This window comes from Anomaloglossus baeobatrachus, chromosome 6 (assembly GCF_048569485.1).
Source record: "Anomaloglossus baeobatrachus isolate aAnoBae1 chromosome 6, aAnoBae1.hap1, whole genome shotgun sequence".
In the NCBI taxonomy this organism is placed as follows: domain Eukaryota; kingdom Metazoa; phylum Chordata; class Amphibia; order Anura; family Aromobatidae; genus Anomaloglossus; species Anomaloglossus baeobatrachus.
The window spans coordinates 250617294-250643037 of NC_134358.1; the positions used below are offsets into that span (position 1 = coordinate 250617294).

The 25744-nt window shown below is 40.3% G+C and overlaps 1 protein-coding gene across 1 annotated transcript in view; it reads left to right on the top strand.

Moving 5' to 3' along the window:
* Window positions 1-25744, top strand: part of CDYL (chromodomain Y like) — an 88222-nt gene that overhangs the window by 56693 nt on the left and 5785 nt on the right. The window contains exons 3-4 of the mRNA XM_075314794.1: window positions 14668-14921; window positions 22280-22452. Of these exons, the coding sequence (XP_075170909.1) occupies window positions 14668-14921; window positions 22280-22452 (427 nt within the window). The remainder of the gene's footprint in view (window positions 1-14667; window positions 14922-22279; window positions 22453-25744) is intronic.

A 25744-nucleotide genomic window follows, 5' to 3' on the forward strand; every position in this document is an offset into this window, starting at 1 on the left:
ATTATGAGCAGGATGGATGGGGGCATATCATGAGCAGGATGGATGGGGGCATATCATGAGCAGGATGGATGGGGGCATATCATGAGCAGGATGGATGGGGGCATATCATGAGCAGGATGGATGGGGGCATATCATGAGCAGGATGGATGGGGGCATATCATGAGCAGGATGGATGGGGGCATATCATGAGCAGGATGGATGGGGGTATATCATGAGCAGGATGGGGGGTATATGAGCAGGATCATATACAAGGCAGGAGGATCCTTATCAGAATGGGGTACCTTAGTAGAGAATTTGGGGACATTACCCCCATAACAGTGTCAGCAGCAGATCCTCGCCCCATAACAGTGTGTCATGACCATATTTTTGGTTAAAATTTTATTTTCCTATTTTCCTCCTCTAAAACCAGGGTGCGTCTTATGGTCAGGTGCGTCTTATAGTCCGAAAAATACGGCATATATCAGGGGTAATTAACATGAAGATCAAAAAGAAAAACCCCTAAAACTTTAATTTTAATATTTCAATTAAAATCAGATTTACCCACAAACAAAAACCACATACTGGGGACAATAAATACTGTTTTAGTGCAATTGAACAGTCAAAAAATGAACCTCCTAAAATCTCCCAAGAATCCGTGCGCAATGTAGTATATCAATGGGAGAGGAGGTATTTTTGCACATCAAACAAAAATGATGCGTCCCTAGAGTACACAAAAAAAAAACAATTATTGCCCATCACATGATTTACAATGGTGAATGGAAAAATATTTGCTGCAGTGCAAAAGGGGTGTGGCCAAAATAGTTCCTATTGTGGCCCTGCCTTACCGCGGAGGTTGGCACCCTACACCTAGACGCAATGGCGCCCCCGCTCATCGATGGCTCACCCTTCTTTCCCTCCGCTGTTCTCAAGTGCAGCTGGTCTGGGAACTGGGGGAGTGCGGGAAGATTGCACGGCAGAAAAATCTCAATCAAAAATCGCCAGTCATACACAGAAATAAGGCAATATTAATTTAATTACAGTAATGTCTTATGGACAATGTTAGTTCATAGTAGAGTCTCAGCCCCCATTAAATGCATCAAATCATAATTATAAAGTGCTTTGTGCTCCCAGCAGTATTTTCAATAAAGTGCCTCAGTGTTTATATAAAGTGCTGTATGTATATTCATTTACAATATCCAATAATTTTTGTACAGATATCCTTAACCTAGAAATCCTTCTTGGACCCCACTGTATTCACGATAAGGAGATATTCTAGGTGTCAAGAAATCTTAGTGACACTTAATCATCCTCAGAAAAGCCCAAACAGATCAACAATTGTGCTGTAGTACTGTCACCCTTAGCAATATTTATAAGGTGACGCAGGGCATAAATGTTTCATAAAAATACAGGGGAAATACTTCACAGAAGGTACATAGGGAAAATACACACTTCATGGAAGGCACTAATAAAGAATGGAGCAACAATGAGGATAGAACAACAAATTCCAGGTAACCATAACAATCATCCCAATCTTATATACATAGTACTTAGCTTTTAGAAGATTGAGAGTGGCTCAGTAACCCATAGTCCAAATTAATGGACAAATAACAGCCTCGCCCGACGCATTTTCCCCTGATCGTAAGTCCCACCGGGGTTCTTCAGGGGCTCCCTAGTAGGGTGTAAATCACTGGCCGCAATCTGCCGAATGATCCCTCGGTTTCAGTCACCATCACTCCATAGAATCACAGAGAACGCCTTTTTTAAAAATGGCGCTGAACGCCGCCCATCAACTGTGTCTCCGGATGTGACATTGCAAGCCCAACGTCACAGGATCTGACTTGGGTGGAATTACCTAGCATTGGAGCGCAATATGCGCCCCACATGCTGTGTAACGCAGAATGCGCTCCACAGATCACCAGAACATACCCGGATGTGACGTTGGAAACTCCCAGATTGTAACGTATACGGAAGTATCTTGTGCTGGACCGCAGCGGGCGCCCTACACAACAACGGAACGTCATTATATGTTCCACTTGTCCATGCAGCCGTTACATAAATACCAGAACCGGATATATATCAAATAATGTCAGGGTTAATCTGGGGCAAACGCAATCTGCGCTAGTAAACCCCACTTCTTATTACCTCTGTATATATATGAGAACTCCTCTCCGATTACAAGCATCAATTAGAAGAGTAATTAATACATCTCGCTTATAATCTGTTCACAAAGAATTAAACATTCTAGAGAGATCTCAAATATCAAAATAGGAGATCAACCTCCACATGCACATTTGTCACTCTGATTCTATTAGTATGGCAAACCAACGAGTAGTAAATTATAGTTACTAAATTGAGGGATATTATCTGAATAAATAACAGGTAAATAATGTATTCACCTGTAAATAAGTTTGTAATTATTTTATCACAAATCAATATAAACACTCGTGGTAACACCAATATCGAGTCCAGGCTGACTCTTCTCAGGGAATAAAATTCCCTCAATATACCAAAAGGCTCAAATCCAAACAATGGAAGACCAGGGGAAAGGAAGGGTACAGGGGAGGGGAGGGGGTTGTTAAGGGGGGCTAGCTAGATGAAACTAGAAAAGACCATTTGTTCATTTAGACCGCCAGGACTGACTGACCTCCATCCAGAAGATCCAACGTGTCTCTCTCTGCAATAGTTTCCTATTCCAGTCACCCAAACGAACTGATGGTGGGATGACTTCAATGACCCTAAAAGAGATAGATCCAAGATCTCCATAATGGCAGCTATTTACATGGCGAGCTATGGGGGTGTCACGTTTATTTCTAATATCTCCTAGATGTTCACCTATCCTAATTAAGAGTTATTTTTTTGTTTTCCCCCACATAATCTTTAGGGCACTTACATGTACATAAGTAGATGACACCCTCAGTTCTACAACTGGCAAAACTGCGATTTTTATATACTCGTCCTGTACAGGAACTTCTAAATTCTTTTGAGGGAACAACATGTTTACAGTATGTACATGATCCGCATCTAAAAGGGCTCGATTCCTTGCTGTCTAACCATGTCCCACTCTTACTTGAGGGAGTATAGAAACTGTGGACTAGTTTGTCTTTTAGTGTTCTACCTCTTTTGTAAGTTATTGAGGGGTGACTACAAATAGCATCGCCAATGTCTGGATCACTCTTCAAGATGTTCCAATGTCTCCTTAGGATCGTCATTACCTTTTTCATTTTGGTCATCTTACATTCCTATCAATCTCGTTACACCTTTGTCATCTTTTTTTGGGGCTGTCACAAGGAGATCGTTCCTATTTTTTACAGTGCGTTTTGGGATGCCCGATCAATTACGACCGCTGGATACCCCCGCTCCCTAAATCTACCTTTCAAATTTGTTGCTTGTTTATCAAACTCCAGAGTTGTTGTGCAATTTCTGCGCAATCTCAAAAATTGCCCCTTGGGAATCCCAGCTTTTAGACTTTTTGGATGATAGCTCTCCCAATTTAGAAGACTGTTCGTTGCATTTATTTTTCTAAAAATGGAAGTGCTCAATTTTCCATCCAATTATTTGGTTATCATCACATCCAAGAAGGGAATCTTGTTGCCACCAATCTCAAATGTGAATTTGAGTCCCAAGTTGTTGTTGTTATTTAGATGATGAACAAAATGTATGAATGAGTCACACACAGAAATAAGGTAATATTAATTTAATTACAATTTAATTTAATTACTTATGGACAATGTTAGTTCATAGTAAAGTCTCAGCCCCCATTAAATGCATCAAATCATAATTATAAAGTGCTTAGTGCTCCCAGCAGTATTTTCAATAAAGTGCCTCAGTGCTTATATAAAGTGCTGTATGTATATTCATTTACAATATCCAATAATTTTTGTACAGATATCCTTAACCTAGAAATCCTTCTTTACTATGAACTAACATTGTCCATAAGACATTACTGTAATTAAATTAATATTGCCTTATTTCTGTGTGTGACTAGCGATTTTTGATTGAGATTTTTCTGCAGTGCAATCTTCCCGCACTCCCCCAATTCCCAGACCAGCTGCACTTGAGAACAGCGGAGGGAAAGAAGGGTAAGCCATCGATGAGCGGGGGCGCCATTGCATCTAAGTGTAGGGTGCCAACCTCCGCGGTAAGGCAGGGCCACAGTAGGAACTATTTTGGCCACACCCCTTTTGCACTGCAGCAAATATTTTTCCATTCACCATTGTAAATCATGTGATGGGCAATAATTGTTTTTTGTGTACTCTAGGGACGCATCATTTTTGTTTGATGTGCAAAAATACCTCCTCTCCCATTGATATACTACATTGCGCACGTGTTCTTGGGAGATTTTAGGAGGTTCATTTTTTGACTGTTCAATTGCACTAAAACAGTATTTATTGTCCCCAGTATGTGCTTTTTGTTTGTGGGTAAATCTGATTTTAATTGAAATATTAAAATTAAAGTTTTAGAGTTTTTCTTTTTGGTCTTCAGAAAATCAAAACGCATGCAATTTTGCATTAAAACGCTGCAGCTCAAAACGCTGCGGAAACACATGAAAAAAACGCAACGTGCGCACATGGCCTAAGAGTTAAATAGCTCTTCTTCCTTTCAGAGCCTTGCCATGTACCTAAACCGTAGTTGCCAATCACATATGCGGTATCTGCGTACTCAAGAAAAATTGCTTTGCAAATTTTTCAGTCCCCTGTATAAAAGAAAAATGTTGGGGTGAAACTGCATTTTTGTGGAAGAAAAACATAATTTTTCATGTTCACATCCTAATGTTATAAAGTTTTGTAAAGTACTTGCAAGTCCAAAACGCACACTATACCCATAAATTAATTTATCGAGGGCCGTAGCTTCCAAAATGGGATCACTTTTGTGGAGGGTCTACTGTTTCAGTAACTTGGTAGCTCTGCAAATGCAACTTGGCCGTCCACAATCTATTCCAGCCAAAACTGCACTCCTAAAGTCACTTTCCGAGCCCTGCAGTGTACCCATACAATATTTATGTTGCATTCTGTCTCATAAGGCTATGTGCCCACGCTGCGGAAAATGCGCGGATTTTGCCACGGATTTCTCGCGGAAAAGCCGCGGATTTTCCAGAAATCTGCAGCACAGCTACTCCCCAGCCATTTCTATGGCATTTGGGAAATGCTGTGCCCATGCTGCGGATTTTTCCGCAGCGGAAATCGTGCGGATTAATCTGCAGTATGTCAATTATTGTTGCGGATTTCTCCGCAGGGTCCCATATACTTACCTGCCTTGATAGAGATCCGAGTCACTTTCTCCTTCCGGTGTAGCGGCAGCAGCGCGGTGGATCCAGCCAGGTACAGGAAGGAAGAGGTGGGCGGGGCCTGCACGAGCTCCGGTCATGTGACAGCCGGAGCTAGTTCAGGCCCACCCACCTCCAGCACAGTGAACCAGACGCTGCCTGACAGTGACCCGGCCGCCGGAAAGCGAGGTGCTGCATGATGGAGGTAAGCATGAGCACCCCGATCACTGCAGCACTTGTTCTGCATTGAGGATGCAGTGCCGAAGCCATGGTACTGTATCCTCAATGCAGAATGCCCGCACCATAGCCGCACGACATTCCACTGTGCATCCGCAGCATTGAAACAGAGAAAGTTCTGTTGCGGATTTCTGGGAGCACCTGCGGAATGTCTTGCGGATATATCCGCAGGACAATGTCCCCGTGGGCACATAGCCTTACAGTTTGTAAGAAAGAAAAAAATTGTGGCTAAACCAACATTTTAGTTGCAAGAATGTGATCTTAATTTTTTTTTTATTCCCACTTTGAATTAATAAAAACTGAATGGATTTTTAAACCTTTTTTAAAATCCTAACAAAATAGGGAGGCATTTCAAAAATGATGTTAATATAAATTAGTCATATGGAAAGATTATTTCTTAGTAAGTCCTAACACACAAAAGTTAAAACATTATTATTATTAGACCTTATTAAAACAAACTGCAGTATTAAAAATTGCAGACTTGTTGTGTCTCCCCCCCCCCCCCCCCATATTTATAAAATGAGTACTAATTAAAAAATCAGTTATTGGTACCTAAAGGTTGTCCCATCAAAATGATTGTGCAGATTTCTGGCACAACCTGAAGGCAAAGTTAAACTCTTTAAAATATGCCAGATTTAGCACAATATGAGCCGCCATGATAAATCTGGCGCAACTTAAGACTAGTGATAGCTTGCACTATCTAAGACGGGGGTCTCAAACTCAGCTGGGGAAATGGGCCGCACATAGAACAAAAAACTTAAGGGGCGGCCGCGTTCCTTGCAGTACAAAGTGACATTTTTAATGATTCCATGTTTTTTTTCTATACACCTTTGGATCACTATTTTGAACATTTTCTGCTTGATTATAACAAACCTGCACTTTTTTGTTTAGTTAAAAAAAAAAAAATACCGTGTATGTATGTGCGTGTGTGTATATATATGTGTGTATGTGTGTGTGTATATATATATATATATATATATATATATATATATATATATATATATATATATATATATATATATATATATATATATATATATATATATATATATATATATAATATATATATAATATATATATATATAATTTTTAATGGCAAAATAAGTCATGCTTTACTTTGAATCTTTTTTTACATTTTATCCCCTTTTAATATTTTACAATTAGCAGCATCATACAGTCATCTTAGCCAACTTCTTGTAGTAATGTCCCCCATCCTGTACTACTGTTCCCCTTGTGTCCTGTATAATATGCACATCCTTGTGTCCTGTAGTTATGTCCTCCATACTGTAGCAATGTCCCCATCCTTGTGCCCTGTAGTAATGTCCCCCATTATTGTCCTCTGTAGTAATGTCACCATCTTGTCCCCTGTAGTAATGTCTCCCATCATTGTGCCCTATAGTAATGTGCCCCTTCCTTGTACCCTGTAGTAATGTGCCCATCCTTGTAGTATTGTCCATACTTGTGCCCTGTAGTATTCTGCCTCTGGTCTAAGAGTTGGTATTGATATACATGCCCCATTGAGTATTATTTCACAAGCTGAAAAAAGTTCTCCAACTCTCCCATTCATGAGAAATAACTGTATTCTTTTGAAGTTGGCAACAAAGTTTTCATCGTATGATTAACCGTATATTTATACACTGGCAGATATGTTGCACAAATTTCGGTGACTGGAAAAAAGATTAATTCACCTGCATTGAGTTACTACAACATCAAACATGGATTTTTGCAAGCCCATTCTCATAAATGGAACATTCAAATAATTTCTGTAACAAATTAGCTGCATGTGAATATAACCCCACAATCTGCAGGAAGTCATTATTGATGCATACCGAGCTTTGTCTGTTTGTGTGGTGTTGTTATCCTGCGTTGTCCAGTGTACCCTGCAAGGATGGCATGGCAGCTTCAGAAAACAAAATGTGACCGCTCACGTGGAACTGCAGGATAGCCGACCACTCCTGCCTCTTAACACACTTAGATCGCGCTGTCTGACAGCAATATCTAGCACGCTCCTTTTTTTAAAAAAAAGTTTTAAAAAATATGAAGGCAAACACCCTAAAAGCTCAAATCAACCCACTTTTGCCCCATTTAAAATAAAAAAAAAAACACATATTTGGTATCGCCGCAGTTAGAAAAGCCCGATCTATTAAAATATAAAATCAATTAATCTGATCAGTAAAGGATGTAACGAGAAAAAAAAAATCAAAACTCCAGAATTATGTTTTTTGGTCGCCGCAACATTTCACTAAAATGCAATAACATGTAACATACATTGCGTATACCAAAAAATTGTATAATTACAAGCATAAACTCAAGGCTCAAAAAATAAGCAGTCACTGAGCCCCAAATCCCCAAAAATGAGAATGGTATGGGGCTTGGAAAATGGTGACAAAAGTGCAATTTTTTTCACCCCTTAGATGAAAATAAAACTATGCGTGTTTGGTATATATGAACTCGTACTGACCTGGAGACTCGTAATGCCAGGTCAGTTTACCATATAGAGAACATGATAAATAAAAAAATAACTACAAATCGTGCAACTGCACTTTTTTTTGCAATTTCATTGCACTTGGAATTTATTTCCTGTTTTCCTGTACAATATGGGGCAGAATGAATGTTGTTCAAAAGTACAACTCGCCCCACAAAAAACAAGTCCTCATATGCCTGTATTGATGGAAAAATAAAAAACTTATGGCACTTGGAAGAAGGGGAGGAAAAAATGAAAACAGAAAATCACCTGGGACTGAAGGGTTTAATAGGCTTGTTATTATATTGCAGATGTATGACACTTAAAGAATTTAAGGTTTATCAAGTTCATGAAATGTTTGATATGAAAGCCATCGATCAAAACAAAAACAATATATTCCTTCTTAACAATGCCCATTTTCATAGCTTATTTTTTCTTTATAGTCATCAAACAATTAAACCAGGGCTGATTACTAAAGACTAGAGATGAACAAACCTGAGGTTCAATGTTTGGAGTTTGGGTTCATAAACCGACTACCAAAAAAAGAAAGTTCAGGTTCGATGTTTGAGTGCATTATGAGTGCAAACCACTCGAGCAAGCAGCGCTGTGCTTGGGTATGGGTGATGCTCAGCCCTGTGTGTGCTGTATGCAGTGTATGAACGGCTCACACTGTGGGTAAAATCAGCGTGAGCAGATGAAGTGTGCACACAAAAAAGAAATAAATTGAAAAACCTGTCCACCTTCCCCCGAAAGTGTTCTGCTTATAGCGGTCACCATGTGGGTGGAGCCACGAACTGCCCAATTACTGACTTCCATTGAGGTTCGAATCAACTTGGGGTCATAAACCAAACTTTAAGGTTTGACTGTACCTGCCGAACTCAACTTCCAAAGGTTCGCTCAGCCAAAATCCCACATTTTGTATATGCATTCTTTAGAGCAGCATAGCTGGGTAGAATAAGTCAACATTTCAAAATGTATTATTTATTTTGGGGTTTTTTTACAGGCACACTACCTGCTTTTATTTCACCAACCATTGACAAGTCTCTGTGATAGGTTTGTTTAAATGATGGGGATCTTTTAAGTAAAGATTAGTATACGCTAGTTAACCTTCTATTGAATAATGGTTCCTCCAGACATCAACTGTTTGCCTTTTCACATAAGTAGTTTAATTCCTAGAAGAGGGTCCTGGTCCCTGTGAACACAGCAGAAGGGTTTTCATATGGACAGTTGGCTGAAATAGAAGTTTTCACACTTTTAACAATGAAGTTTAAAATGAAAATCATATTATACCCCCTATGTACAGTGCTCTGCATAAATGAGTACACCCTCTTTGAAAGGAAAGATTATAATTAATATCTCACTGAATACAAGAACAACTTCCACATTTTTGACAAGACTCAGTTTTATAGAACATTTTTTTAACCCATAAAATAAAAGAGTAAGGTTAATATAACTTTCATTACAGAATCTTCAGTTTTGCTCAAATTAGGTGATGGAAAAAAAGAACACATCACACATCAAAAACCTCTACAGCTAGTATTTTGTATGATCTCAATGATTTTTAAGGTCCACACCAAGTTTAGGCATGGAATGAACAAGGAGGCAACATATGGCAACATCTATTTTTTTCCATTCTTAAAGAACAACCTGTTATAGACACTGCATGGAGAGTGATGATCATCTTGCCGCCCCAGAATTCCACATAGATGTTCAGATCAAGAGACATTCTTGGCCGCTGAATTACTTTCATCTTGTTCTTCAGAAATGCAGCACATTTTGTTGTTTTGGATCATTGTAATGTTAGAAAAGTGCATGTCTACCAAGGGTGCAGAGTGATGGCAGCATCTTCTCCGTTAAGATAGAGCAATAAATCTGTGTATTCATTATTCCGTCAATGAAATGTAGCTCTCCGACACCAGTAGCACTCTTGCAGCCCCACACAAAGACACTGTCACCACCATGTATAACTGTAGGCCCTATGCATTTAGAAAACTTTTGAAAATTGTTAAGTGTTCAGCGAGATGTTGAATAAAATCTTACTTTTCAAAGAGGGTGTTCTCATTTATGCTGAGACCTGTATATATTCTAAAAGTAGATTGCTGGCCTATCCAGCACCTTATAATCATGAGCATCTTTATACAGCTATACATAAAAAGTGTAACATTTTTGTCTTAAAAAAAAGACTTGCTAAACATTTTCACTGTTTCCCTTTAGTTACAAAACTACCCTCATGTTGCCATATTATGTGTATAGTGCTGTGAAATTTAAGTTCTCACATTGATGTTTCAGATCATCCAACTAATTTTAATAAAAGATAAAAACTACACAAGTAAACACAAAAAACTGTTTATTCAATTTAATGAAGATAAAGATTTATTCAAAACTTATATGTGAAAAAGTAATTGCCCCATAAACCTAACAACTGTTTGTGCCACCCGTAGCAGGAACAACTGCAATGAAACAGTCACTTGCAATGTGTCTGTGGAAGTACTCTTGTCCAATTTTCTTTGTAGAAATGTTTCAGATCAGTATAGAGAGCTTTTCAAGCATAAAGCGCCTGTTTAAGGTTTTGTCACAGAATGTCTATGGGATTCAAGTAGGAGCTTTGACTCCGCTATGCCCAAAACTTTAATTTTGTTTGTTTTGAGCCATTCAGTGGTAAGCTTACCTGAGTGCTCCTGATCATTGTCCTTCTGCATAAACCAACTGCAAATGAGCTTGAGGTCATAAGCCAATGGGCGGGCATGTTCCTTCAGGATTTTCACATAGCGTGCAGAATCCATAGTTCCACAAATTTTGATTTAAAGGGGTTTTCCAGATTTCTTAGCTATGGAGCTAAGATTTTAGCGGCAGCTAGTTGCTAACTACCTGTTCTCTGCAGTGTTGTTTTCCAGCTCAGTTGGCAATTCTCCAGCTTGACATCACATCAACAGAGCAGATCTTTCACTTCCTGTCTTCACTGTCGATGAGATGGCTTTGCTGACATCATGCTGATTAACAGCCAACTCGTCAATCAGCATGACATCAACAGTGACTCCCGAAGCAAAAAGGAAGAGAAGAAGCAGCTCTTTCAAAGTGACGTCACCGGAAGCAGGAAAATCACCATCAGGAGTCTGACTGCTATGAGTCGGAAGAGATTGAAGCAGGGCCGAACTGGCAGGTAGTTAGCAACTACCTGCCAGTAACTTTTTAGCCCCATAACCAGGAAAACTCTAAAGTCCCAGATAAATCCTTAACAGGTCTGGCTAGTAAAATTTTAATCAATTGAATTTGCTTAACTGCTTTATTTAGTACCAATTACTTTTTCACATAGGATCACGTTTGGCTGAACAGCATTTTTCCTTCAATAATTGAAATCATCATTTAAAAACAGAATGCTGTGATTTCTAGATGTATAATTTCAAGTAGTTTGATATGAATCATTCAGGTGTCAAAAATCGTAAGTGAACAAATACTTTTTCACAACAGCCTATGTAAATTATAGCTATGTATATATGCTTAAAAAAAATGGGATTAACATACAGTAAGCAAGAAGGCCATGTAATACTACTTTGGAGTCACTATAATGTTAGTGTCCTTTCTACCTGCTCTCTATTGCAGCTTCCCTCCATGTTGAATATAGAGATATAGGACAAAAAAGTAAAACTTTTCCAATCGTCCGAGTCACTATACATTTAATGGGTTGTCTAATGGAATGCAAATTAAATTTAACTTACTAGTACACTTCAATATTCTAAATGTCACCAATGACTTGCAGTGTTTGGTCCTGGAAGTGTACTCTTCATGACGTTTCTATGGGCAGAGAGTTTTCTCCTTTTCCCTATGTGTTAGTGATGTGATGAAGGGGCTGGCTTCCAGGCTGATTATACTGAGTCAGCCTCCTTATCAGGCACTGCTGATGTGGGGATAGAGGAGGGGTCTGGATTAGCTAATGCATTAAAGGGAAACTGTCAGGTGCAATATGCACCCAGACCCACAAGCAGTTCTGGGTGCATATTGTTAATCCCTGCCTAACTGTCCCTGTATATGTGGCGCTCCTGACCTGGTCAGGCACCACTGAGTACTGCACCCATGCTGGGACAGTTCTTCCAGGTAATCCTAAGGCTGGAATTGGGTGTGTACGCACAGACACATAGCAACCAGGTCTCCCACACCTTTAGATGGGACCCTTGGGCAGACCCAAGAGGGGGCTTTCATCCACATCTCATCAAGGGGTGTAGTGGAGAGGCTGGAAGCTAAGTTGCAGAGGCTGTCAGGAAAGTAGGAGCAGAGCCAGTCTGTTAGTGGAGGACAGCGGTTGCTAGGAGACGCAGGCGTGCTCAAACACTAGTCAGACCCTGCAAATGAAGTAGCCGTTAGCGGGGGAGAACGGTTACCAGAGAGTCAGTCAGAAAGACACCTGAAGAAAGGCGGTCAAGTACGGGGACTGCTGGTGACTAGGCACGCACGGGGAACAGGTCCCTAGAGTAGATGTCCATTTATTGATCTCCTAAACCTGCCGGTGAGGCTAACTACAAGGACCTCACCAACCATCTAGAGTCTGAGCCTCAGCAGCAACAAGGGGGACCTATAAGGGGGGTCGAGCCTGGAGCCATCTTCCTTGGTCCACGCTGCCGGCAAGCGGTCCAAAAAGGGGAGAAAAGGCAGTAGCGACTTCCCTGGATGAACCCCACGGTACTTCAAGTCAGGGGTTATCCAAAACAAGAAGTGCTAGGAAGGCGAGTTAATGGTTACCCTTAGACCGCCCTAAAGGATACCTATTTTAATCTCTGCATCGCCTGGGTTACCTCACAGAAACCTCTAAAAGTAAGTAAAGAGCAGTTGAAAAACTTTCTGGACTGAGACTGAGTTATTCTGGGACCTGTTGTTCTACACACCTGAGCCCCTGGGGCCAGCCTCACTCACGGGAGGCCACACCATCCGACTGTAGACTCCATCAGCCCCAGACGCTCATTAAACCTGCAGTGGCAGTCACCCATATCCCTGACCGCAAACCTTGAGTGGCGTCACGATAATAAAAACTAACTTACCTGTTGCCATATATGTCCGAAAGAAGACCCTGTGGCGTCCCTGAAGGTGGAGTGATGTCCCTGGGGCGACTACTGCAGGTGGGTACCACATATACACTAGCATAAAGAGATCTTAAGAAAAAGTATTTCTAAATATCTTTTATATTATGCTAATGAGCAAGGGGACTAGTCCCAAGGGCATTATATTCCCCGACTAGTTCGCCCTCTTAGCATGGTGGAACGCCCACAGGGGCTATACTATTATATGCTATTCAATGCAGCATTACCAGCGTTTGCTGTGACCTATATTCTGAATGCCCCAGCACTTGCAATCATGTGCAGTAGACCTCTCTGAAGCCGGGACGTATTTACCCAGCTTCATACTATGCATGACCGGAAGTGCACAACATTTAGAAGCGCGAACACAGCTAAGCGCGTCACCGCTGGTGATGCTGAATTGAATAGCATGTTACTACGCCCCTGTGGGTGCACTAACATGCTAAGAGGCCGGACTAGTCTGGGGATATAACGCCCTTGGGAATAGTCCCCGGGCTCATTAGCATAAGATAAAAGAAATTTAAAAATACTTTTTGTAAAGATCCCTTTGTCTATACTAGTATATACAGGGACAGTTAGGCAGGGATTAGCAATATGCACCCAGAACTGCACGTGGTCCTGGGTGCATATTGGACCTGACAGGTTCCCTTTAAGCAAGACAGCACACCACTGATGACATAGGGAGAGGGAGGAAGCCACATCTACAGACTGTGCAGTAGAAAGTCTAAGATAGGGCTATCAATGAATTTATGACAATGAAAGTTAGAATTATAATTACCTTACAACTGCAAAAATATATTATACAGTTCTGTATATATGCAAAATAATGCCATGGGGGGGAAATTTCAATTTACCAGTGTACATATACTGTAACAGTGCCCTTTATGTGATATTGCACCCATTTTTGATAGGCTGTTGTAATAGCGGCCAGCACAAAACAAAGACTACACACAAATGATGATCAGATTAAAACAAAGGTTTAGCACTTGGATCTATAGTGAAAATATAACTCCACATTCTTAAATCTCAGTAGACTCAATAGTACAGGCAATAATCTTTGTACTATACATATTAGACTATTAAAAAAAACAAAAAAAAAACCTCTCAACATGGACATGTTTCGGTTAGTCAAACATGCGACTACTGCCACTGATTATCATCACGTGCCCATCCAGACTCACAAAGGTACTTGCAAGCATCAGAAGGGGAACAATGTCAGATCAGTAAAGTTTTACAACTTTTATTATTGTCCAGACAAACGCTGTAATTATGGTATTTAGTGACCACGGATTAGATGGTGTGAAGACAGACAGTGGTGTTTTGTGATGGACTGCTGTTTTACTACCACTTTATTTGTGGTTTTTTCCTGCTTGCATGTCTTCAGGTTCGGTTAATGGGGTAAAAGCATCTGGAGCAGTCATATATTGTACATAATATTTTATTGTGATTGGAACTATTACTAATTGGATAGAGATGTGTAATGGTCCATTACATATATTTCATTAAACAGTGGAATTCACTGGAATTGAAATCAAAAAGTGCCACAATGTGATTAAAAAAAATCTCAGGGCAACACCTGGAATATTTACAGCATGGTTTATGTATATTGCAATCTTTTTATATAACAAAAGCATAACATTTTTTTAAACTATTTGCAGGGACATCCACTTTTATGCAGGCATTGACTGCCAATGGTACCAACACATTGCAGACATCAGTGGCAGGAGTTACGGGAAAGCGTCGGTTTATTGATGAGCGAAGAGACCAATCTTTTGATAAAAGGCTACGTTTCAGTGTAAGACAAACGGAAAGTGCTTACCGATACAGGGATATTGTTGTGCGGAAACAGGATGGATTCACACATATATTACTTTCCACAAAATCCTCTGAGAATAATTCACTGAATCCTGAGGTTAGTTTTATCAGTAAATTATTCATTTGCAAGTTTTGCTTTAACATGATCGTGTGATTTTTGTTTTAATCTTCATGTTCTGCTTGGTGTTTGCTTTCTGTGAAGTGTTGGCTGTTTAATTTAAGCCTCTGATTGCATATATACCTTGGAAATATACAATAGCTATTTTTGAAGTAATTGACATTCTTAGACTAGCACTTACCAATCTTTAAATTAATTGACTCTTTCAGTAACTTTGGAAAAACATTTCATACCATCTGCCCATCAGTGGTGGGGACACAGTTACAGCCGCTGCTCACTACACGCAGAGTGGTGACTGAACCCGCTCTGGCGCCACCCTTGTGACTGAAAGATGAATGCTACCGGGTGGAAGAAAGTTAATTTCCTCCTGGCAGAAGGACTCTTAAGTGTAGGCATTGGGCAAGTTCAAAATGCTATTAACTTGCAGATTAACCCAATATCTGCAGGTCAATAGTGTCTTTTCACATGACAGGTTCCCTTTAAAGCTTTCCCCAAGTCTCTGCCTCCCATCTTATATGCTGATCAGCCTGATATACGTTTGCTTAACTGACCGTTAAATGGCTTGACTACACAGCCAGTGATCTGTCAGTCAAACAATGAAAGGTAGCGCTGGGAAGTGAATAGATCCCAAGAACATACACTTTGCAAAGTGCTTTAACACACTCAGAGCACTTCAATATTTGCACACGAATTAAATAGCAATTTAGTTTTTTATTTATATTTTATTTTTACGGGCAGGGAGCAAAATGCGTAGATGATATTTTTCCGAGAGCAAACAGTTTGTTGGGTGGCTTGTGCTGACAGGCTCCCTGTAATCCACTGGAACCACTGGTCCACTATTTTTGCCTTTAGAGGGGTTATAATCTATTCTGACAACCCCTTTATAATTATAATATTCCACCACTTAAGCTGGAGTTACACTACTGCATTACTAATAAATGAAGTTGACCGGCTCGGGTCAGGAGTGCCGCCGGCTGGTCTGGACAGTGCAAATAGGTCCTTGCGCTAGTCCTACGGTAGTATGACTCCAGCCTTAGAGTAAAAATCTATTATACTCGCCTTCCGCTCTGTTCCAGCAGAATTGGCGCTGTGTCTCCGGAGTCTAACTGAACATTGTCACGTGAGCCGTGCAACCAATTAGTGACCACTAATGGACCACTTCATTCTCACTTCCTTCAGAAGAATGACCTTTACAAAATGAGAGCTGTTTCTGCTCTCTGACATTCTCTGGATATTCGTAACATCCGAAGACAGTGAGAGTGAAAATGTTTATTAGAAGCCGCTGATTTGCGGTAGAGCTCACGTGATACGTCACAAGAAACCCAACACAGTCACTAGAATGGCCTTGCAGGTTAGTGCAAGGTGTTTTTATTCTACCTGGGGCAATGTAATTGAGAAGGGATTATCCGAGCAGTGGACAACTCCTTTAATTTTAAGGTTAAATGTCACCAAATTAAAGTTGGGCCTTTTAAACAGTCACTTGTTGTTTGGTTTGCAGGGCTCCATAAAGTGATTTCTTTTTCAGCAAAAAGAAAACTCCTTATCCTTCCCTATTTTTTGAAAGCCCCTTTAATAAAATTATCAGCTTTTGAGTATTAAACTGCTTTATTTACATGCTAACTAGTCTGTGATATGATGTCTCATGGACTGCTGAGCAAATGTGAACATTTGTTAATTTAGATTTTGAAAAATAACTTAAACACGATGCAAAATACATTATTCAAATGAATATGCCAGTAGTAAAGGCTAATATTGGCTACAACCCAATAATCTACCTCTAAGCACATATTGTGTATAGTAATATTTCTTGAACTAAAAAATAAAAATGTCATTAGTGATTTCAATCTTTGTTTGCATTGCTACTATGGCTAATGAGATGGGTATACTATTATGTATGGACGATTTTCACGAATATTAAACTATTTTAATACTTTTGCACAGTTATACTGAAAAGTATTATTACAAGCTTGTAATCTTGCTCGCAAGATATCCTTAATTTGGACTTTGTAGTCAAATTAGAATGGGCATTTAAAAGGGTTGTCCCACGAACAAAGTATATTTTAATTTTTAGATCTTATAAAAATAATTTTCACAATTGGATGTGATTAAAAATTGTTTTTTGTGCTAAAATCTTAGAAATGTGCTCCTTGGACTATGTAATACGTAATGGCTGTGTCTGACCATGCAAGTTGCTCCAGTTAATGGTCGGCAGATACTGATTGTTGTAGGCTGGAGTCACACTTTCTAGTGACTCACATGAGTTGGATCACCCACAATATCCTGACGCTCTCCGGTTAGGAGCGTGTAGCTGCATAGAAATACATGCAGCTGCACGTTCCTGTCCAGAGAGCAGCAAGCCGTGATGTAACTCTATCCTCTATGTTGAGTTGAGTTTTTTGTTTTTTTTACTGCCCCATTCTATGTCCTGTTGTGTATAAATATGTGACTCTTCAGATTTTGTGTTATACCATGCCTGATGAAGAGACCTGAGTAGTCTCGAAAGCTTGCAATTATTACCATCTTTTCAGTTAGCCATTAAAAGGTATCAACCACTGAGGACTTCAGTTCTTTTAAACAAAATTTTTTTTTATCCTCTATGTGTAATGAGTCAGGCACTGCAGCACAATGCTGTTTAGTGGAGCCGTACTTACAGACTTCAGCGATCAGCTGTTGAGAAGACTTTAGTGCCGCCTCAGGTGGTGCTCAACTCCCATCGTGGTCAGAGTTCAAACAAATCTAAATGAAGGAAGAAAGGCTGCATCTAACCATGGGGTAAATGCAGTGTTTATTCTGCATACACAGAAATCATCAGGTGGGGGAGAGAGGGGAGTGCGGGTACAGCAGGTAGCATTTACCCCATAGTGAGCTGCTGCCTTTCTTCCTTTATTTGGATTTGTTTGTACCTCTATCCTCTAGCGAGTCCTTTGCAAGTGTAACTCCAGCCATAAGATTAAATCTGGGAGTGTAATAATTCATAACTCAGCTCTGCTGTATCCCTACACATTAACTGCATAGATAACCGTAGGGCGTATTATTTTTTTTCACCTGCATGATGCTGCCTGGTTATGAATTGTCAACCTCATGCAGGTGAAGAAGTACATGCCCCCCAGAGGCAAATCTCTGGTATCCTATAGTTGAATGATAATAAGTTAAAATGTAAATATTTCAAGCTAATATCTGCAACCGCGAGGAAAACAAACAACTAAATTTTAGGCTATGTGCGCACGTGTGCGCTCTGCACCGCACCTAAAAGGTGCACTTCAGAGCGCAGCTGAAAAGCTCAGTTCTGAAGCACATGGTGCTGGCAGAGAACGTGCGCTCTGCATGCAGCTCCTGCCATAGACAGAGCATGGGCTGCCGGCAAAGCGCACGGAAGAAGTGCTGCGCTCTAAGACGCCACGTGCGCACGGCCCCTGCACAATCTCCATAGATTATGCAGGGGACACAGGACGCATGCAGTTACGCTGCGCTACAAAGCGTAGCGTAACTGCATGTATTTACGCAACGTGCGCACATAGCCTTACTCTGCTCGACAGCCACTTCTCCATGATGTGGCCAATTAACATGCTCAAATTGGTGAAAGGTCCTCTTTAACAATAGGTTATTTTTTTGATGGTACCTTACATTTTAGAACCACTTGCTCGAGCAAGAACCATTGCTTGATAGCTGCTCTTTGCTTTATCTCAAAGAACTAAGTTCCAAGTAGGGGGCCCACTACTATCTTATTCATATACAGTAAAGGGGGCTTTACACACTGCGACATCGCTAATGCGGAGTCGTTGGGGTCACGGAATTTGTGACGCACATCCGGCCGCATTAGCGTGACACCGATGAGCGATTTTGCATCGTTGCAAAAACGTGCAAAATCGCTCATGGGTGACATGGGGGTCCATTCTCGATTATCGTTACTGCAGCAGTAACGATGTAGTTCGTCGCTCCTGCGGCAGCACACATCGCTATGTGTGACGCCGCAGGATTGAGGAAGCTCTCCTACCTGCCTCCCGGCCGCAATGCGGAAGGAAGGAGGTGGGCGGGATGTTACGTCCCGCTCAGCTCTGCCCCTCCGCTGCTATTGGGCGGCCGCTCAGTGACGTCGCTGTGACGCCGCACGGACCGCCCCCTTAGAAAGGAGGCGGTTCGCCGGTCACAGCGACGTCGCCGGGCAGGTAAGTATGTGTGACGGGTCTGCGCGATGTTGTGCAGCACGGGCAGCGATTTGCCCGTGTCGCGCAACAGATGGGGGCGGGTACCCACACTAGCGATATCGGTACCGATATCGCAGTGTGTAAAGTAGCCTTTAGTTATTCAATGTGCGCTCTACAGTTAAGTTAGAAATGGAACCTTGCTATTTTGTAAGTTGTGAAAACTTATCAGTTAAAAGAAGCACTCTCATCTATATTTTTTTTTTATTAATGTGTGTATGTATGCATGTAATGTAGTGTGAGTGTATTAATATACTCCCCTACTGCTGTTCTCTCCGGTGTCCAGCTCCGCTCTTTTCCGTGAAAGCTCCACTCTGCAGATTGACCAGATCACGCTGGATTGTATATGACACAGAAGTGGCTTTTACAATGAAGGCCAATAGAGCGTCTAAACAAGTCTTTATAGGCTTTTATTGTAGAGATTTCTGGCTCATGCATAGTGAGCCAGGTAGGCACAATTGCAGTGACATCACTGGGAAATGGAGCAGAATGGCACTAGACACCAGAGAGAGCGGTGGTAGGGGAGTATATTAATACACTTACACATGTAACTTATAGCAATATTCTAAATCTTACAGAAGCACTCACTTCTATATTATTTTATTAAATGTATGTATACACAGCGGGTGAAATAAATATTGAACACATCCCCAATTTTCTAAGTAAATATTTTTTTTAAAAGGTGCTGTTGATGTGAATTTCTCACCAAATGTCAGTAACAACCCATCCAATCCACACAGGCAAATAAATCATACCATAGATGTCCAGAAATTAAGTTATGTGTAGTAATGAGAAATGACACAGGGAAAAAGTATTGAACACATGAAAAGAGAGAGGTGCAAAAAGCCATGAGAAGTCATGACACCAGCTGAAATCTGTCAATAATTTATAAAGCAATCCTGCCACTCCAGTGAAAAATATTAGCCGAATTCAACTGATAGCCTATAAAAAGTCTCATTACAAGGTGCCAATCAAGAAAAATATGATGGGTAAAACCAATGAGCAGTACCAAGACCTTCACAACCTTATTATTGCAAAACATACTGATGGCGTCGGTTACAGAGGAATTTCTTAAATTACTGAAAGTCCCAGCGAGCTCTGTTGAGACCATAATCCGTAAGTGCAAACATCATTTCACCATAAACTACACAACTAGGTGCTCTCATCAAGATTTTAGTCAGGGGAGTAAAAAAAGAATTATCAGAAGAGTTGTCCAAGAGCCAAGAATTACCCATGGAGAGCAACAGAAAAACCTGGAAACAGCAGGTACAATTGTTTCAATGAAAACAATAAGTAACACATTCAGCCTCCATGGCCCATACACATGCTCACCATGCAATACTCCATTGGTGAATAAAAAGCAAGTTTAAGCACATTTAAAGTTTGTTCAACAAAATGTAGACAAGCCTGTGAATACAGTCTGGTGAGATGAAACCAAAATGTAACTCTTTGGATGCCATAATGCACACCATGTTTGCAGGTCAAAAGGCACTGCATATCATCCCAAAACACCATACCAACAGTGAAGTTTTGAGGTGGTAACCTCATGGTGTGGGGCTGTTTTTCAGCATACGGCCTTGGCAAACTTCATATAGTTGCAGAAAGGATGAATGGACAAATATAACGAGGCATTCCTAAAAATCTCCTGCCATCCACCTGGATAATGAAGATTAAACAAAGGTGGACATTTCAGCAAGACAATGATCCCAAGCACACAGCCAAGGAAACTCAATTGGTTTCAGAGAAAGAAAATAAAGATGCTTGACTGACCCAGCCAATCACATGACCTGAATCCAAAAGAAAATGTATGGAAGGAACTAAAGGTCAGAGTTCATAGAAGGAGCCCATGAAACCTTCAGGATTGTAAGAATGAATCACACCTGAGGAATGCATGCAACAAGTTTCTCCTTACAGGAGTCATCTTGGAGCCACCAACAAAGGCTTTTGTACAAAGCCTTAAATAAATTTCAGTAAGCACGTTCAATAGTTTTTCCTTGTCTTTTTATACAGCGCAACATTTATGGACATCTATGATTTGGTGAGAAATTCATGTCAATAGCACTTTAGAAATATAGTTACTTAGTAAATTAGTGACATATTCAGTACTTATTCACCCGCTGTGTACACATACGTTTAATAACATAATATAGATGGGGGTGCTTCTTTAAGCTTTAGAATGGTGCCATAAGTTACTCAATGTAACGAAGGTTGCAGGTTACAAAAGAAAAATGTAAACTTACAAATTGCTCCTCTGAAGCAGCAAATGTAAAGAATGAATCAGAGTGCCTTTAAAAGTTCATCCCCACCTCCAAGATCCATTGCAATGTATTTTTCAATGCTGCCTGGTTTTCTGCTGGTCCCTACGTCTAGAGGAATCAAGAGGAGATTGGCTGAAGTCATTTCTAGTTTGGAGAGAGGGGCCGGGAAGCATTAGGATCCAAGCAGCAGCGAAGGGGGAAGGTGCTCTGTCATTTTTTTTAATGTATGGTATTCTTACCATTTGCAAAGCTAGCCTCTATTAAATGTTATAGTTTTTAAAGCTGTTTAATTTAAAGATAATACTTCTTTTATTTTCAATGGAGGCATCTGGTGTAGTAATAATTCTGCTTGTTGAAATGCCTTTTTAAGTAGTAATATTTCTGTAATACAGTTAATGTATAAAAGTTGCAGAATACAGAGAAGCATCTGTTGGGGAAGAAGCGGAGTCCTGTAATTATATTCAAACGAACAATAAAAAGACGTCATCCTTGCACGGCTGCTAATAGATATGCTGTGAAGGAAATGTGTGTTAGAGCATGGATTTAACTTCCTGTAACTGTACTTTTTGTGGTGTGTATACAGTTATTTAGACACTTGATTGTTACAGCTGCATAACTTCATGTGACCCAACAACACGAATTAGTAAAAGCCATTTTCTACCCTAATTGAAACAAGTTACGTAATTCTATTTGCATTTTTATCCTTCACATTATGATGTTAAACTGTTGATACAGAATAGCAATACTAGACAATCCAACCCCAAAATAAACTTTCCTGTAGCCATCCTTTCTTGCTAATAACCAGATGTAGCAGTTTCACATTGCCTGGCTGAGAATAATCTACTCCTGTAAATTGAACATTCTCTCTGTGTTGCAGGTAATGAAGGAGGTCCAAGGTGCGCTGGCTACGGCAGCTGCAGATGACAGCAAACTAGTTCTCTTCAGTGCAGTTGGCAGCGTGTTCTGCTGTGGACTGGATTTTATTTATTTTATAAGACGTTTGACAGATGATCGAAAAAAAGAAAGCACTAAGATGGCTGACGCAATTAGGTATGTATGTTTTCCTTAGGTTGTGCTGCATTTTAACACAATTGTAAGCAAGGCCAAATGCCCTTAAAGATGGGCCTGAAAGGCCATGGATGACGAACTTGGCTTTTACATTTTTTCTCTTTACATTTCAGGTTCCTTAACATATTATTATTTATTGATAACGTGGCCTCGTTTTATGCTTGAAAAAAGTGCAATTTTTTTTTAGGAATTCTTACAAACTAATCTATTATTTGTAATCTACAGTATATAAATACTTTTTGTACCAAGAATAAATGATTTAGGCATTTTTTGTTTTTATTTGATCAACAGTGGGTGTCTGGTTTCTTAATAAATATTGGGCTTTTTTGTTTTAACGGAATATTTGTGGAAGAGATAAAATTGTATTCCATACTAAATGATAACTTTATCTTTTTTGTTTTTTTTTTACTATTGTACAGACTTTTTAGCAACTGTATCTAGGGCATCCATACCAGACTGAAGAACAAAAAGACAGAAGCAGGCATAACCTGCTTCTCTTGTCTTCTCAAGGCAAGGACATGCTCCTGCTAAACTACAGGAGCTTTCAGACAGCGACGTCAAGAGATGTCAGTCAGTTGTAAATTCGTTAATTAATAAAGGCAGTTAGTAAGATAATTCATTTGTCGCTATAGCTTAGTTACTGTTCAGCTCTTCTATATTTATACATTTTTTGCAGAATGACAATTAGACATGTAGAAATTTTGCATAGAACTCATGAAGGATTTTATCTCTAGCCAGTGACCTGACAGCAAGATGAGGACGGGACATTTGTATAATCCATCATGCTGTATTTTTCACAGATTTGATTGTAGTATGAGAAAGCATACTTTCCAATGAGAGGGTGGCATAAAGCATGGTTAGGCTATGTTTACACGTTGCGTTTTTGAAGAAATTTTTTTCTTTTGCAAGATCTGATCTCTTGGCAGAAAAAAAGCTGCATTTTCGCTGCATCATTTGTCTACTGTACATGTTTAAATAAAGTTAGTTTCATTCACCACAAAAGCAGCAAAAAAAACGCAGCTTCGTTTTTTCAGTCTCATTGCTTTCAATGGTGAAAAGCAGCAAAAATGCTAAAAGAATTGCCATGCTGCTTCCAGGGCTGTGGAGTCGATAAGCCAAACCTCTAATTCCGACTCCTCAATTTCCCTGGACTCATGTTTGTGATAAATTTACTGTATTAAAATGGTAACATAAAGTTTTTAATCATTAATATGATGCAATATTCAAGCTGTTTAGATAGAACATAAAATATATTTATTGGAATACACGTTTAGAACACCAAAAACTTTAATAAATTGTAAATATGCAATACACTATGCAGTATGTGCAATACACTATGCAGTATGTGGGGGGAAAAAAACATTTGTGCAATCTATAAATTTGTTCTGAGACATAGAATTACCTCCATCAGATCCTCCTTCATAGTTGACCTCAAATCTGATCTAATATTTAAGGCTAGAGAACAACCTCTCTACACTAACTTGGGTTGGTGGCAAAGCGGTAACCACAAGGGCAACATCTCTAACAATTTCAGGGTATAAAGGAATTGCCTCATGCACATTCAGTTTTGATGAACGGTTGAACTCTTCTACTTCTTTGACAGCAAGTGAAAAATGTTGCTGAAATATGGTCAATCTCTTTGCTATGGGAGTGGAATATTTTTCTCTGCGGTAACACTATCCTGCTCCATGTCATCCAAATACTTCAAAAATTAAACTCCTCATCTGATGAGGCTGAAGAATACGGCAACAGTAGCACCGGAAGGATCCAAGTCCTCTTGCTCTTGGCAGTCTTGTAGCCTACTCATCCTAACTGCTACATCTGGCAGAGCTTCTTTTCCTTTAGTAAGCTGTTGATCATCCAGCAATATATGATGACTTGGGTCCACATGCGCAGTTGCCAGAAGAATTATATTTTCTAATAGCAGTGTCTCTCTCCATTTCATTGAAGCAACAATGCCATCTGTGATTAAACCTCCTCTTTGAGACAGGCAAAACAGCAAGTTCTTCCTCTGCTTTATGAAAATGCTGGGAGTTAAATCCTCAGTTTGTAATTTGTTTTTAGTCACTGTAAATGGGTGGTGAAGCAATTCCTTCAATTCAGCCACCTGTGTCCATTGACCTTCATTTAGTGTTACCTGAGGGTTGGTGATGTCTACAAGAAAGGGTTTCTGCTCAATTATTAAATAAGTGCTGCCCTATCGAGTGACTTGATCGACAATTGCCCCTTTTCCAGCACATCTCTTCAAGATGGAATAAATTTTAGGGGTTCTGGCAGCAATAACCAAATTCCTCACTTTGCCAATCACAGTTCCAGCATGTCCCTCTTGCAGACTATCTCTTATTACCAACTGCAGTGTGTGCACAACACAACGCATGTGATAAATAGGAGAGAGATGTGAAGCAGCTTCAACAAGATCATCTAATTCTAAAGAATCATTTTGCTGTTTATTGAAAGTTTAGACTTGCTTTAAGAAATACTTAACTTAAGGCTGTAGTACTCACACAAGCGTGTAACTCACATGAGTATCGGAACACATCACCCACGGTTTGCTTCTCTGCTGACAGGAGCGGGTCAGCTGCATGTATTTCTAAGCGGCTAACATGCTCCTTTCCGGAGAGTGTGATGCGTTCCGATACTCATGCGAGTCATATGCTTGTGTGAGGGCACCCTTATCCTACTTTCCTGTTCACTCTCTAGAGTCTCTAGCACTTCTGAGATGATTGCAGGCATTCTTTGTGTCTTTGTTTTTACCCTTATCAGTAGAGGAAGAGATTCACTACTTTTATCACGTAGATGAAGTGCAGCACAGATTCATCTCAACTAAAGCTGGGTTCACACTAAGCGACAGCGACAACGACGTCGCTGTTACGTCACCATTTTCGGTGACGTAACAGCGACCTTGTAAGTCGCTGTTATGATCGTTGCTTAGCTGTCAAACACAGCAGAAGCAGCGATCATAACATCGCTACATGTGCAGAGAGCAGGGAGCCGCGCTTAGCGCTGGCTCCTTGCTCTCCTAGGTACAGTACACATCGGGTTAATTAACCCGATGTGTGCTGCAGCTACATATCACAGCGCAGAGAGCAGGGAGCCGCGCTTAGCGCTGGCTCCTTGCTCTCCTTGCTACAGTACACATCGGGTTAATTAACCCGATGTGTGCTGCAGCTACATGTCACAGTGCAGAGAGCCGGCACTGGCAGCAAGAGCGGAGGCTGGTAACGAAGGTAAATATCGGGTAACCAGGGAAAGGTCTTCCCTTGGTTACCCGATG